Genomic DNA, 16,443 nt, shown 5'->3' with positions numbered 1-16,443 from the left:
ACTGATGGTGAAACTGAAACTCCAATACTTTGGCCACCTGATATGAAGAACTGACTCACTGGAAAAGACCCTGATGGTGGGAAAGATTGAAGGCAGGAGGAGAAGGGGACGACAAAGGATGAGATGGCTGGATGGCATCACTGACTCAATGGACATGAGTTTGCGTAAACTCTGGCATTTGGTGATGGACAGGGAGGCCTGGTGTGCTGCAGTCCCTGGAGTAGTCACAGAGTCGGACACAGCTGAGCGACTGAAGTGAATGGAACAGTTAAGGAGGTTGAAGGGCAAGTTTCAGGGTAAGAAAAGATATTTGACATGTGCACACACACACGTATATATACAGATACTTGCAAATGTACATACCCAAGAATAACCAGACTCTATGCAGAATTCTATACATTAATAAAAAAAGGCTGACAGTGCAATAGTAAAGTGGGCAAGAGGCTTAAATAAATACTTTTTGAAAAAGGATATCTGTAGGGTCAATGAACATATGAAGAGATTTCTTCAGTTATCGAAAAATGCTAATCAAAAACCTACTTGAGTACCATTACACATCTGCCAGATCAGCACTACAAAGTGATGATGAAGATGTGGAGCAGTAGGGACTGTTCACACATTGCTGGTGGGACGGTGAATGGTACAACCACTTTGGCAGAAGTTTGGTAATAATGACTAAATTTGATCTGTGCATATCCTGTGTCACAGCAGTTTCACTGTTAGGATCTCTGCATGGGTGTGTGCTCACATGCTGCAGAAGGTGCATACATCTATATTAATAGCAGTGTTTGTAGTTGCTGATAATTAGAAAAAAACAAGTGATCACAAAATGGTTATCTCTTAACATAAATATTCATACAAAGGCATACTAAGTAGGAATGAAAACCAACAAACTTCAGCAACCTAGGTCATCATGTTTGAATCTCACAAAAATATCGAGAAAATAGAAAAGATAAGAAGTGTGTGTGTGTATACACACACACACACACATATATATTTATTTATGTATGCTTACATTTCTGTACATTTAAAAAACTTGTTAGGGTTGCATACACAGACATCAAACTATAAAACCCAATAAGGAAATGAATACCATAAGTGCCCTGATAGTGAACACTTTGTGAGCAAGAGGGGGATATGTGTAGAAAAGGGTACCAGGATCTCTGGGATACAAGCAGTATCCTATTTCTCACATGTGACAGTGGATACTCTGGTGTTTGCTTCATAATAACTCACAGAGATACATATTTGTGATTGTACATTTTCTGTATGTGTGCTATCTGTATTTTGCAATTAAATTTTTAAAAGAACTTTGTCTTAAAAAATTAAGACAACTTCTAAAGGTAGATAAAAGCTATAAACCATTACTCAATTCAAAACTTTGTTCTTTCTAATTTTTAATCATAGGAATATGTATTTTTGGTCTTATTGTTGATGCTCTTTTCATTGTTAGTAATTAAGTGTTTAAATACTCTGGGAAAATGGTGTGCTGAGCTGCTTCATACAGGCACATGAGAATTGAGGGAGCATGTCTCTTTTCAACCTCATATTCAGTGATGTCACATTGCTGAGCTCAAATTTGCCATGGCGGGAGTAGTTACACCGTGGAAATAGGCCACAGCTACGAATCAGGGTTTCCCCCACCTCCCCAGAAAGTTAGTTGTTAAACATTTACTAGCATTCCACTCTCATTTGCTATATTGTATGAGAGATATTTAAAGAAATGATATTGACTAAGCCCTGCTACTGTGCTGTGCTTAGTCACTCAATTGTGACTCTTTGCGACTCCATGGACTGTAGCCTGCCAGCCTGCCATGTGGATTCTCTGGGCAAGAATACTGGAGTGGGTTGCCATGCCTTCCTCCAGGGGATCTTCCCAACCCAGGGATCAAACCCAGGTCTCCTGCATTGCAGGCAGATTCTTTACCATCTGAGTCACCAGGGAAGCTGAAGAATACTGGCGTGGGTAGCCTGTCCCTTCTTCAGGGGATCTTCCCAACCCAGGAATCAAACTGGGGTCTCCTGCATTGCATGTGGATTCTTCACCAGCTGAACTACTAAGCACAGTACTTATTTTTCTCATGATAATATAAACAGCATTTGAACTTTGGCAAGTTATTTTATTTCTGTGTATCTCTCCGTTTTAGCTTGAAAATAGAGAGGTTAACTGTATCAAGTAAAAATAAGTTAATTAATGCAAGTTCAGTATTTGGTATAGTGAGTATTCAGTAGATTTTGTTTAAAAATGTCAGAAGGTAAATGTTTGGGAGAGTGAAATAATTTCCTTTATTGTAAATCTCCACAATTCTTTTACACATTTGTCATAGAAAAGATGAGGAATTCTTGTATTCTGCTGGAACATGAGAGCTAAATAACAATGTGGAATGTTTTCCAAATAATATTTTATTATTTTAGGTGATTCCTCCTAAGGAGTGGAAGCCAAGGCAGTGCTATGATGACATTGACAACTTGCTTATTCCAGCTCCGATTCAGCAGATGGTCACAGGGCAGTCAGGACTGTTCACTCAATACAACATCCAGAAAAAAGCCATGACAGTGAAGGAGTTCAGGCAGCTGGCCAACAGTGGCAAGTGAGTAGATTCAGTGTGCTGTTTTTATTTCTTTCGAAGATGTGGATGAATATGGTAAGAAACCAAGGAGATGGAAGCTTGTGAAGAGCGGGAGCCTTCTGCATAGTCTATTTCATTTCCCATTTAGCTGTTTCTGTTTTTTAGGTGGTTGTCTGCCTTCTAGAAAAATTGTTCCTCATTTTATCATCTCATTCATAATGTCTGTAAATGGATTTTTGTCCCTGTCTTTTACCTTGAGTTTTTGTTTCCACGCTTGATTCCTCTTTGTTAGGCAGTTTCTTCTGTGTGTGATAAAGTTTAAGTCTTAAATGATAAGTTACAGATATTAGAAGAATAAAAAGAAAGTCCTTGGGGATTTTCCTAGTGGTCCAATGGCTAAGACTGTGCTCTCAATGCTGGGGGCCTGGGTTCAATCCCTGGTCAGGGAAATAGATCCTACATGCTGTAACTAAGGCTGGGCACAGCCAAGTAAATAAATGAAATAAATAAGTGAAACAATAAATAAATGAAATAGTAAAAAAAAAAAAAAGAAAGGAAAATCCTTGAATGACTTGAATGGCCACCATTATTGTAGTAGTCACCTGTTGCTATGTAATGAATGACCCCAAACCTTAGTATCTTAGATCAGTAAACATTTTACATCAGTTTCTGAAGGTTAGGAGGCTGAGTGGCTTAGCGGGGTGGCTGTGGTTCAGGACCTTGCATGAAGTTATAGTCAAGTTGGGTGGGGTTGCTGTCACCTGAAGACTTGACTGTGTCTAGAGGATTTTCTTCCAGTATTCCTTCCCTTATGTGACTTTTGGCTGGAGTCCTGAGTTCCTTGCTGCAATAGCTATTCCTTGTGTTGTGTGGCATCTAACTTCTTCCAAAGCAAGTGATCCAGAAGTTCAGTTCAGTTCAGTCGCTCAGTCGTGTCCGACTCTTTGCGACCCTATGAATCGCAGCACGCCAGGCCTCCCTGTCCATCACCAACTCCCGGAGTTCACTCAGACTCACGTCCATCAAGTCAGTGATGCCATCCAGCCATCTCATCCTCGGTCGTCCCGTTCTCCTCCTGCCCCCAATCCCTAAGTTACCAAGATGGAAAACAAACTGTCTTTTCATTACCTGTTTCTTGACTATCATTTCTGCCATGTTCTATTTGTTATATGCCAAGTGCAGCCCATACTTAAGGGGAGGAGAATTAAGCTGTATATCTTGAAGGGAGATGTATCAAAGAATTTGTGGATATATTTAGAAACTGTCATGGTTGTTATTATTAAATTACCTTTAAAAAAAACTGTTTTTGATATGGTAGTTAAGGTCTTAGATCAAAACATTAATGTAGAAACACCCCTTCCCCACCAAACCAATCACTATCTAACCTAAAAACATCATTGTCTAAATTCCCTGGATGGGTATGCATGAGATTGAGTCCTTTGGATGATCTTAAAAAAACAAACAAACCTACCTGTATTTGACATAGTAAGCACTCGATGGTAGTTGAAGAATCTTTTATTCTATATGAAGTTCCTGTTATGGAGCATAATTGCTATTCCAAAGGAATTAAACATTTGATAGTTAATTCAAGTTTCTCTTGAGTTTTTGTTGTTGTTGTTGTTAGGCATTGATAAAACCTCGTTGTTTCAGATCTCAATTGAGAATGTAAAACTTTAATCAAAGACTGGATTGGTTTGCTTTCATATTCTGTAAGAACTCTAATAAAAAGTTCAGTGCCAAAACAAGATTGCAGAAGCAATTTTATCCAATTTCATATAAACTGTTTATTGTATTCTGTTCTCTATCTTCTATCCCATTTCCAGAGTCATTCTTTTTTTTTTTCCTAATTTTTCTTTCCATAGTCATCCTTAAAGTATTAAATAGCTTATTTCATTTATACTAAATTTTAGTGGAATCTCTACTTCATACATTTTAAGTTGTTCAAGTATAGTATAATTGGTTAAAGAGTTTAAAAAATGTTTTGAAAGATAAAATAATGAGTTTTAAGTAATTTTTTGCTTCTGTTGTTGGTACTTACATGGAAGTATATTTCTTAGTCAAAAAATGAAGTTTTCATATAGAGTTATTTAGGAGAGTTTTGAGAGATCTATGATAAATACATTTATATATTTACTTGTTAGATTTGACAGCATGAGGATGCAGTATTTTCATTTCGATGAAATTTTATTTAGAAAGTGATGGGCAGGGAAAACCTTAAAATTGTCTTTACTGTTTGTGCTTTGTTTCCTCTCTCTTTTCCAGGTACTGTACCCCGAGATACTTGGATTATGAAGATTTGGAGCGCAAGTACTGGAAGAACTTAACCTTCGTGGCACCTATTTATGGTGCAGACATTAATGGGAGCATATATGATGAGGTATATTTCTATTATAGTGGGTTTTATAAGGTATCATTTCATATTATTGTTTTTGTTACCATTTTAGGTGGTTGAGAAGCAGTTATTTGTTGTGCTTTGTGTGACCCATAACTCCTCATAGGACAAGAGGAAATAAAGACACATCAGTATGATTGCTGCTGCTGCTGATTTTTAAATTGAAACCAGCTAATTGTACAAATATCTGAGACTGTTCAACAATAAAATAGTATGTAGTTATCTGGCTAGTCTTTAAGTTACACTCAAAATTTTTAAAAGCAAAAGCACATTATAAAAATACTTGGAAAACTGGAAATATTATTCATAATAAAGTAAAGTCGCTCAGTCGTGTCTGACTCTTTGCGACCCGATAGTCTGTAGCCTACCAGGCTCTTCTGCCCATGGGATTTTCCAGGTGAGAGTACTGGAGTGGGTTGCCATTTCCTTCTCCAGAGGATCTTCCAGACCCAGGGATCGAAACCGGGTCTCCCGCATTGTAGGCAGACGCTTTACCGTCTGAGCCACCAGGGAATTAATATGTATTGTGGCTCAGATTGTAAAGTGTCTGCAATGCGGGAGACCCAGGTTTCCTTTCCTTTCCTGTAACATGCTTATATTCTCTTTTTTTACTGCCCCCAAATTGTTAGGAATTTTTTTTTTTAAATACACATTGCAGTCTTTCTAGTTATTTTTCATGAGAACATAATCTGCTTGATATGTTATCCTTCTTGCCTCTCCCAATACTTAAAATCCTATTAATTTTTTTTCCTTTCGAAACCCTTTTTACATTTTCCATTGTTTTATTTTGAAAAATTTCTTGCCTACCGAAAAGTTGAAGTAACGCAGTGAACACTGGATGCCTTCATGTGGATTCATGAGTTCATTTTGCTGCATTTGCTTTTTGTTTCTCTGTCACTCTGTCTTTGTTTCTGTCTCTCTGTTCTTCTGCTGTAACATTTGAAAGTGAGTTACACACATCATGACAGTTCACCCTTAATTATTTCAGCATGAATCTTTCAGTTATAAGGCAATTTAAAATTTATATTGGGCTTCCCTTGTGGCTCAGCTTGTAAGAATCTGCCTGCAATGTGGGAGACCTAGGTTTGATCCCTGGGTTGGGAAGATCCCATGGAGAAGGGAAAGGCCACTCACTGCAGTGTTCTGGCCTGGAGAATTCCATGGACTGTATGGTCCATGGGGTTGCAAAGAGTCGGACACGACTGAGCGACTTCCAACATTTATACAATAGTATCTAATATAGAGATTATTTTCATAGATCCCTAAGTTTCCCAGTAATGTTCTTTATAAACTGCTTTTTCCCCCATATGAAGGATCCAGTCAAGAATTTCCCTTTGTTTTTTAAAAAACTAGTATATTTTTGGCTGTGCTGGGTCTTCATTGCTGTGCAAGGCTTTCTGTAGTTGCAGAGCGGGGGCTTCTGTCTAGCTGTGGCGCATGGGCTGCTCACTGTGCTGGCTCCTCCTGTTGCAGAGCACAGACTCTTAGCAGATAGGCATCAGTAGTGGGAGCACGCTGGCTCAGTAGCTGTGCTCGTGGGCCCTAGAGCATGTAGGCTTCAGTAACTGTGACTCACAGGCTCTACGAGCGCAGCCTTAGAAGTTGTGGTACATGGGCTTAGTTGCTCTGCGCCAGGTGAATCTTTCCAGACTGGGGATCGAACTCATGTTCCGTGCATTGGCAGGTAGACTCTTGTCCACTGTGCCACCAGGGAAGTCTGAAAGAACCATTGTTATTTTTGAAAATAGGCTGGGTATTAGGTGATACTGTGGAATTACTGATGTCATATTCAATGTGATGATGGCATGGTGGCTTTGTCATTACTAAAGAATAAATCAATAAGAATATAGTTGGAGTACAAGAATTTAGTACAACATTGCAAATCAAATATACTTCAGTTTTTTAAAAGGAGGGAAAGAGAATATACTTCTTGTATATGTTTTTATTTATGTATATGTTTTTTTATTTTGTATATGTTTTTATATATGTTTTTATTTTGTGTCTTCTCTGTGGCTTCTTCCCTGTGGTATCCTGGCAAGTTTGCAGGTTTCTGCAAACACACACACAAACACTTACATTAATGTATATACATAGATATATATACACATGCACATAGACACATATATTTTTCCTTATAAATTGAGACTATACACTGAAAAATATATAGGTGAAATAATATGCACTCTGGAATTTGTTTTTAAAATATCTCAGGAAATAAAGTGGAATGGATATAGTTGAATGAAGATTGGCCAAGTATTGGTAAATGAAGCTAGATGATGGATACATGATGTTTAAAATATGTATGTTTGGAATATTACAAGTTAAAAAAGGGAAAACATTCTTTCTCTTTCTGCCTTTTGGATTTTCACCAGTGTAAATAACCTCCATATTGATAATGTATTGTTCAGTTAGTACATACTTGTATAGAAAAATTTAAAAATAGAGAAAAATATGAAGAAAAGGTTACTTATAAGCTTACCAAGCAAGCATAGCCTCTGTGATTTCCTTTTGGCCTTTTATGTCAGTGTATATATATGCTTGCATGTGTGTTTGTGTTTCCCCACCTCAAAGGCTGAGGTGCGTTGCTTTAGAAGCATTTTCAGTATTGCTCTCCAGAGGATCATTTCAGTGTATTCTAGCTCCAGCGGTTTCAGATTGTACCTTATATTAAGTCTTTGCTATGTTTTTTGGTATTTCAATTCCAAGTATATTCTTTTTCCCTCCTTTTAAAAAATTGAAGTATATTTGATTTATAATGTTGTGTTAAATTCTGCTGTATAGCAAAGTGATTCATTTGTACTCCAAGTATATTCTTATTGATTTATTCTTTAGTAACGACAAATCTCTTTTAAGTTTGCATGTTTTGGTTACTTACATTTAAGAAAATGGGTGCCATTAGTACTAAATCTTCCTTACAGAAGATAGCATCTTGAAATAGGGGAGGCCAAGCAAGTACTGTTGGTATTTTCATTTGAGGCCCCAAAAAGTTAGTGTTTTCTCAGAGTTATGAGGCTGGTAGGCTGCTAGGTGTCCTTATTCTCCACAACGAGTTTTAAGGAAGTAATTATGTACAGTCAGTCTCACAGTTGTGGAAGTGTGTAAAGCTAGGTCTGTGTCACCTACTAATGTCCCCTGAGCTCATGGTTTATTTTGTGTCTTCTCTGTGGTTTCTTCCCTGTGGTATCCTGGCAAGTTTTCAGGTTTCTGAAAGGAAGACGGCTGAGGAATCATCTGGATTTTGGGCTGAGAGATTGCGTGTCTTAAGGCTCAAAAATAAAAAACTTAGTCAAGATTTTTTTCTAACCACAGCTGGGGATCATTGAGCTCTTTGTTCCTTTTTTTGCAAATATAATTAAGGAGTAGAAACAGCATATGATTTTTAGAACAGTTGACATAAAGCTGCCCTGAACTAGCTTTTCATATTTGATAGTAAAATAATATAATTGTTGACAGCACGGATGAGGCTGATGGGCTTAGTTTTGTAGTGCTTATTAATTTACTGCTTGTGTTTGAAAACCAGTTACACAATGGCATTGCTTCAAGGGAACATTGACTTTAGACTTCAGATTTGAGTAACTTTAGTTATTAAAATTCGATGAACAAAATTCACTGGTTTGTAAACATGCAGTTTTTAAAGCACCCTTATTATTTACAAGTTTTGGAGCCAGAAATCTGTCATTTTGGTAGGACCTACAAGGCATAGTATTTTATGGAATTTCTATACGGGCATTTAGTAACTCCAGATCTGAGCTGACATTTCGAGCGCTTTTGTACCATAAAGAAAGACATGAGAGATGTTGTGAACTGGTACTGGTAAACAAAACCAATCACACTCAAGACAACTAAATTCAAGCAAATGAAAAGTAACTTGTATTTGCCCCCTTGAGGTAGATGGAGAGAAAGAGTGCATTAGAGAGAGTAATGAAGAGTGAGTGTGATAATAACTTGTGTCAGGAACACTTGAAGTCATTGCAGTGTATGTGCATTGGAAAAAGCTTGTGTGTTGTTTTGCTCTTTCTTATTGTATCTTTGCATTGTTTAACTGCACAGTTCAATATTTAAATTGTATTGGATGTTGGTTTGTTATGGTTCATGGCATTGTTTTGAAAGGGATTATAGTCATCAAATTGTAGTTCACTTTCCTGCCTAATTTCTAATTATGGCTATTCCCTTTAATGTTAAAAGAAGGATTAAAAATTCATAACCTTTTATTGGTGGGGATAGGAGTTCCTAGAGAGGGTGGGGGGAAGGTAAGAGAAACAGTTTGTGCAGGGTGCAAAGGTGAATAAAGATCCTAGTTCTCAGGTAATTCACAGACTTGGGGGACAGCTGTGGGGTTCCAGGGAGCCCAGAGAGGCACTTTGAGTAGCTTGGTGTAGAAGGAAGAATTTTTTTTTTTTTGTAGGAGAGATGAGCTTGGCCTAGATGAGCAAGTTCAAGACAGGTAGAAGGAGGGGAGAGAAGAATAGAACAGAAGCTAGGTAAATTGGAGGATAAGATTGCACTTAATAATTTGTCTCTCCCCCTCTTTCTTTTTTTTAAAAACTGAATTTGAAGGCTTTTTGGTGAGCTTGGGCTTAAGGAGAGTGAGGCAGACCTGGAATAGTGGCTGTGGGATCTGAGGGAGAGGATCAGCCTGGCGGGAGATGGATTGTAGGGGCCCATCCTGCTTGGATATTTATCTTGTAGCACCAAGCAAGTCTGTTAAGGGACAAAAAGGGGTGCCATTGTAGTGTTGGTCCAATTGCAGATACAACATAGGAATTAGGGGTGAGGGTATTCGTGAAGGACTGGTTGAGGACCATCAATCTTATAGGAAAAGGACTAGGGTCTGGAGATTCCAGGGGAGAAGTCTTGGTCCCTCTTTCATTCAACTGATGCTTTCAGAGCTTGATTTCCTTAGGATATACTTGAAAATCTCAGCACCATGGGCAGCGGCCTCTGGCAGCAGTAACAGTAACATGATTTAAGGAAGCTGCTGTTGTTTAGTTGCTTAGTCATGTCTGACTCTTGTGACCCCATGGACTGTAGCCCGCCAGGCTCCTCTGTCCATGGGATTTCCTAGGCAAGGTTACTAGAGTGGGTTGCCATTTCCTTCTCCAGGGGATCTTCCCGATCCAGGGATCAAGTCCTTGTCTCCTGCATTGGCAGGTGGATTCTTTTACCACTGAGCCACCAGGGAAGCGCTTGAGGTAGTTACTACTTTTTAAACCAAAATGCCAAGCCTGTCAAAGGCATGACATGACAAGGCCCAGTCTTTGAATGTATGATGCAAAGCCTTACTTGTCTTTGTAAATGAAGTTTTATTGGAGCATAGCCTTATTGTCCATCTACATATTATATATGGCTTTTTTGCACTACAGTGGGAGAGTTGAGTCATTGTGACAGATTGTATGGCCCACAAAAGCTAAGCCCTTTGCAGAAAAGGTTTGCCAACTCCTAATATAAAGGTACAAATTATTTGCTTTTGGGGAAGGATTCTCAAAACTTTTTTAAGATATAGATAAAATTCTGAATGTTTTTAGTTATGACTATGTTGCTATCTTGATTATGACTGTATTTATATTGATTATGTATAGATCCTGAAATGAAATTTGGTAATGTCAGGGACCTTCTGTAAGTAAAGAAGTTCCTGAACTTAAAAATAGAGCCACCTGTATTTTTAGGTGGCCTTTGATGAGTCCTTGGAAACACTAACAGAAACATAAGAGTCCCAAGATCTGAAACTCTTACTTTGGTTATATTTTACTAAGGACTGGTATACTGATAAAGTTTTAATTAGGAAATTACCTGGTGGTCCAGTGGTTAGGACTCTGTGCTTTCACTGACACAGGTCTGTGTTCGATCCCTGGTTGGGGAACTAAGATCCTGCAAACTGTGCAGCATGGAAGGAAAAAGAAAAAGTTTTAATTAACCTTTGTGCACTGTTCATTAAAAAAAATTAGTTCTCTGTTTATAGAAACATGAGAGTTATTTCACGAAACAAACACAAAAACAACAGATAAAGAGAAAAGATGAACAGGGAGAAAAAGGTGCTGTAACTGTGGGATGATTCAGCTTGACTAAGGGACATTAAAATAAACCCATATCTTAAGGGAAAAAAAGAAGATATAATATTTCTGGAATAGCCAATAGCCATACTTCCACAGACGTTTGAAGACAGAGTGCATCTTTTTGTTCTGTATGTGAGGGCTAAGACTAGGCATTAACATTTTTCACTAACATTAGTACAGTGACAGTAAGTCATTCAGGCTTGTGTTCTGTGCTCATTTGGGCTGCATTTCTAACATTATCATATGTACAGTGGTGATTCTCTTATTGATGATCATTGTTCTTTAAATAGAGGTTTAAAAATGAAGTTCCACGTACTTTCCTTAAGCTGGCTATTATCTTCTTGATAACACTAGAAGGCTCTCCAGTAGTATTAATCTGTTTTCAAAACAGTCTTCTTTGCAAGGTTTTCCCTTGGTTAAGTGGTGACAGACACTTCCTTCCCTAAGCCTCACCTGTCTCCTCCATCATCTGGGCTTTCTGATTTGAATACTTCATTCATATCCTAACCGGCGTTGCTGTCAGCAATGGCCCCTTTGAGATGATGTTTTTCACAGGAGTGCACCAGCAAGGTTCCTATCTCACAGGAGTTTAGCCTTCTTTGGATGCTTAATATCTAGGTACTTCTTTCTTTTGAATAACCCTGTGGGATGACATGGCATTATAATTGACTGTTTCCCTGGTCGGGAACTGTCTTTGATGATAGTTTTCAGCAGTTCATTGGCAGAAGATAGCACATCTCACTGTGAGGGGAGGTCACTTCACCCATGACCCACAGCTTGCACTATCACTGTTCTCCCAGTCTTGCTTTGAAACTCACCTGCTTTGCTGATATCATGTTCCTCCACTTTGTACCTGCTTTGGGCTTCCCTGGTGGCTCAGTGGTAAAGAATCTGCCTGTGATGTGGGTTCGATCCCTGGGTCAGGACAGTCCCCTGGAGGAGGAATGGCAACCCACTCCAGTATTCTTGCTTGGGAAAGCCCATGGACAGAGGAGCCTGGCGGGCTACAGTCCATGGGGTCACAAAGAGTTGAACACGACTGAGTGACTAAGCATCATATCATTGAAGGTGTCTGTCATCTTCTCCTGTACCAGCCTGATACTCAGTGGTCTCCTACACTGAGAATGACTTATCAGTCTACTGCACAGGGAGTTTCTCTAGTTTTTTATGTATGGTGTTCGTTTAAGTAACACAATAACACAATTCAGCTTCCCAGGAGCAACGTGGCTATGTTGTGAGGTGTGGACATGCTGAGATCATGTCTTATGTACTTCCCTCCAACACTATGTGCCATCACCTTCAACTCTCTATGCTCACTTTCTTTCTTCTCAGGTTTTTTCCACATTTGAAGAACACATTTTCACCAACAGTGCTTGGGAGATGGTAGCAGTGATGCCCAGTACATTTATGCTGGGCACAAAGCATAATCTTTTAGGGACAAGAACTGAGATATAACTGAATTGCCATCTTTGTTACCTTACATGGATTTGTATGCAACTGAAAGCTTTCTGCTGGTGGATGTTCACAGGTCATTATAGAGTTTTTGATTTGGTCAGTGAATTTAGGGTAAAAAAAATACGTTACTACAGCAGATATTTTGAAAATGAGGACAGAAAATGAAGGATACTTGCATAATTTCTGTTTCTTTCACATAAACTCTGAGTCCAGTGATGGCAGGTATCATTTTCCATAGACTCTCTTGTAACATCTGCTTCCAAGAACGCACCTAAATAATAGTAGGGTTGATGCATATATGACATTGGTAAAACAGCCTGAGGCCAGATCTTGGAGTTTTCTGAAATTTTTTGGTTATCACTCTCTACATCTTGAAGAACGGTTGAGATTATTTAATAGGGAAGGGGTAGGATCAGAATCATGCTTTAGAAAGTATGATCATATAATGGCTTCCAAGGGGAGCTGGTCATAGCAAGAGGCTTGGAGCGGGCTTTTAGGAAGGAGGGAGGAGGGTGGGGTCAGAGTGGTCTTGACCCCAGAGTGCTCATGACCCCCAGTGGGTGTTTTTCTGAGCCAACTGAGATAGCAGTTCTCAAATTTTGGCCTTTTCAGCACCTACTTATACTTTTAATAATTTATTATGGACCTCAAAGAGCTGTTGTTTATGTGGGTTGTATCTGTCCTTGTTTATTGTATTAGAAATGAAAACTGAGAAGGTTTAAAAATATTTAAATCAATAAAAAGAATCTGTTATGTAATATTCATATTTTTCTTAAAAAATGACTGTATTTTCCTAAACACAAAATTTAGTGAGAGAAGTGGCATTTTTTAATGGGTTTTTCAAGTCACTAGTGTCTCAGGGTTAACAGTCACTTAGTCATATCTAAGCGACTGTCCTCTTTGTGGCCCATGGACTATGTAGCTTGCCAGGCTCCTCTGTCCATGCAATTCTCACTAATGTCTAGCTTAAATAGAAACCCCTTTCCAGAATCTTGTATCTGCTTTTTGCGTTTAATCGGTTGTGATATCATGTAGCCTTCTGCACACTCTACCTTACACACATGGGAGAATGAGAGTGAAAAAGAAGAATAATGTCTTGGTATAGTTGTGATAGTGGCTTTGATGCCACAGACCCAGTGGCCTTTGGACAACATTGTGAAAGCCTCTGCTATAAGACATTCAGCAGGAGACTCCTTCCCTGATCTCACTCTATGTAAATGATGTGGGCATCTTGAGGCAAGGTAACAGTTTTCCATTCTTGTTCATATTAGACTTTCAGATCACTGTGTCCCTGATAGGAACCTCAGAGACCTAATGACATTATGAGACAGTGGTTCTCCAAGAAGTCATGGAGTTATTTGGGGGAGCATCAAGCCATAAATTCTGACATAAAACTCTGACAAAATTTTTTAAGCAGAAAATGGACTTGGGGGGTAAACTCAAGTTCTTGCATCTTAAGACATATAAAATATTTTAAAGTGTGTTTATAAGATTTTCCTTTCATATTAATTTGCTAGTCTATTACTTTTGTCATCCATGTATTTATTAATAGATAATTGATAGAAAATTCAAAGCTGTTTGAAAAATACAGTGACAAACTTTAAAAAGACAAAAAATTACATCTTTCACTGCATATTTCTTCATGAGAGCTGGGGAATTTTTTCTTTTTTTTGGTACGGATGTATTGGGTAGATGGATGTGTGTGTATGTACTCTTTCTAGTCCCCCCTCCGCCTTTTTTTTTTTTTTAATTTTATTTTTTCCCAGCCCCTCCCCTCCCCCCCCTTTTTTATAGTCTATGATTATTATAAATGCATAACTTTTTTAGGTAAAAATTACCTTTTTGTTGATACAAGTATTATAAAAATGATGAAAAGCATTAAATGCCAGAGAAAATTGAAATCACTCACAATCCTGGCATTCAGAAACAAGAGCTGTCCAAAGAGCTTAGTGTCTTCCCTTCCAACGCCTTTTCTCTGTTTAGTGCTCAGTAGTTTTATTGTTTTGACAGGTGTGGTATCGTGGTGAACACAGTTTGGTTTTGTCTCTTCTCCCTCTCACTTTAGCACATAGTGAATGCTTTGCCATGATTACAGATGTTCTTCAACGGGATGATCTAACATTCATTGTATCTCTCATTTTTATTGGTAGGATGATTTTCTTGAGCAGGGGAAGCAGATAAATCTAAGGTGGAGAGGGATGCTGGGGCCGCAGAGCAAGGAGGGTGTGACAGTTCCTAGGGTTAGGGTAGGGTTGGCCCATGATACACTGAGGGGTGACCAGCTCCTCACTAGCCCAGGAGGCACTTTAACCTCTGTTAACCTCTGCTAACAGAGGCACTTTGCCACCAATACTGCCTCATTTCCTGCCTTTTCTCCACAGAAAAACAGAAAGCAGTATTAAATAGCATAGAATATTTGGCCTATTTACTTATATAAGAATCCATGTCTGCCATCCCTAGCTGTGACTTTCAGGAAAACTGTTGTTGCCTTAGAGGCTGTAAAGGGAAAGGATTGAATTAACAGCTCTCTGAGGTTCCTCTCAGCTTAAACGTGTTTGCTTTATTGTAAGTAACATTTCTTCAAGGAGGTGAACCAAAGTCTTAGATAAGGAATTTTTTGAGTTCTAGATTTCTTTTATATTATAATTTTGTCAAGAACCCCTTTAGAAGAAATCTACTAGCCGAAGCATAGGAATCTTTTTTATACTAAGATTTTAGTGTTACTGGCATTTAACCTTGCAGATGACTCTTTTATCTTCCTGCAATTCAGTTCATTTGCTCAGTCATGTCCAACTCTCTGCAACCCCATGGACTGCAGCAAGCCAGGCTTCCCTGTCCATCACCATATCCTGGAGCTTGCTCAAACTCATGTCCGTTGAGTCCATGATGGCATCCAACCGTCTCATCCTCTGTTGTCCCCTTCTCCTCCTGGCTTCAATCTTTCCCAGACCAGGGTCTTTTCCAATGAGTCAGTTCTTTGCATCAGGTGGTCAAAGTATTGGAGTTTCAGCTTCAGCTTCAGTCCTTCCAATGAATATTCAGGACTGATTTCCTTTAGGATGGACTGGTTGGATCTCCTTGCAGTCCAAGGGATTCTCAAGAGTCTTCTCCAATACCACAGTTCAAAAGGATCACCTCTTCAATGCTCAGCTTTGTGGTCCAGCTCTCAAATCCATACATGACTACTGGAAAAATCATAACTTTGACTAGATGGACCTTTGTCAATCAGGTTATGTCTCTGCTTTTTAATATGCTATCTAGGTTGGTCATAACTTTTCTTCTAAAGGAGCAAGCGTCTTTTAATTTCATGGCTACAGTCACCATCTCCAGTGATTCTGGAGCCTAAGAAAAGAAAGTCTGTCACTGTTTCCATTGTTTACCCATCTGTTTGCCATGAAGTGATGGGACTGGATGCCATGATCTTAGTTTTTTGAATGCTGAGTTTTAAGCCAATTTTTTCACTCTCTTCTTTCACTTTCATCAAGAAGCTCTTTAGTTCTTCACTTTCTGCCATAAGGGTGGTATCATCTGCATATCTGAGGTTATTGATATTTCTCCTGGCAATTTTGATTCCAGCTTGTTCTTCACCCAGCACGGCACTTCACATGATGTACTATGCATATAAGTTACATAAGGAGGGTGACAATATACAGCCTTGATGTACTCCTTTCCCAGTTTTGAACCAGTCTGTGGTTCCATGTCCAGGTCTAGCTGCTGAATCTTGACCTGCATACAAATTTCTCAAGAGGCAGGTCAGGTGGTCTGGTATTCCCATCTCTTGAAGAATTTTCTGCGGTTTGTTGTGCTCCACACAGTCAAAGGCTTTGGTGTAGTCTATAAAGCAGAAGTAGATGTTTTTTTTGAACTCTCTTGCTTTTTAGTTAATCCACGGATGTTGGCAATTTGATCTGTGGTTCCTCTGCCTTTTCTAAATCCAGCTTGAACATCTGGAAATTCTCGGTTCATGTACTGT

The 16,443-nt window shown here is 38.8% G+C and overlaps 1 protein-coding gene across 4 annotated transcripts in view; it reads left to right on the top strand.

The window, feature by feature from the left end:
• Positions 1 to 16,443, top strand: part of LOC120863043 (lysine-specific demethylase 4C) — a 404,602-nt gene that overhangs the window by 38,065 nt on the left and 350,094 nt on the right. For all 4 annotated transcript variants that reach the window (XM_040239292.1, XM_040239340.1, XM_040239349.1 and 1 more), the window contains exons 3-4: positions 2,416 to 2,591; positions 4,833 to 4,947. In XM_040239292.1, the coding sequence (XP_040095226.1) occupies positions 2,416 to 2,591; positions 4,833 to 4,947 (291 nt within the window). The remainder of the gene's footprint in view (positions 1 to 2,415; positions 2,592 to 4,832; positions 4,948 to 16,443) is intronic.

Source organism: Oryx dammah, unplaced genomic scaffold (assembly GCF_014754425.2).
Source record: "Oryx dammah isolate SB20612 unplaced genomic scaffold, SCBI_Odam_1.1 HiC_scaffold_1, whole genome shotgun sequence".
In the NCBI taxonomy this organism is placed as follows: domain Eukaryota; kingdom Metazoa; phylum Chordata; class Mammalia; order Artiodactyla; family Bovidae; genus Oryx; species Oryx dammah.
This window is presented reverse-complemented; position numbering and strand designations above follow the sequence as displayed.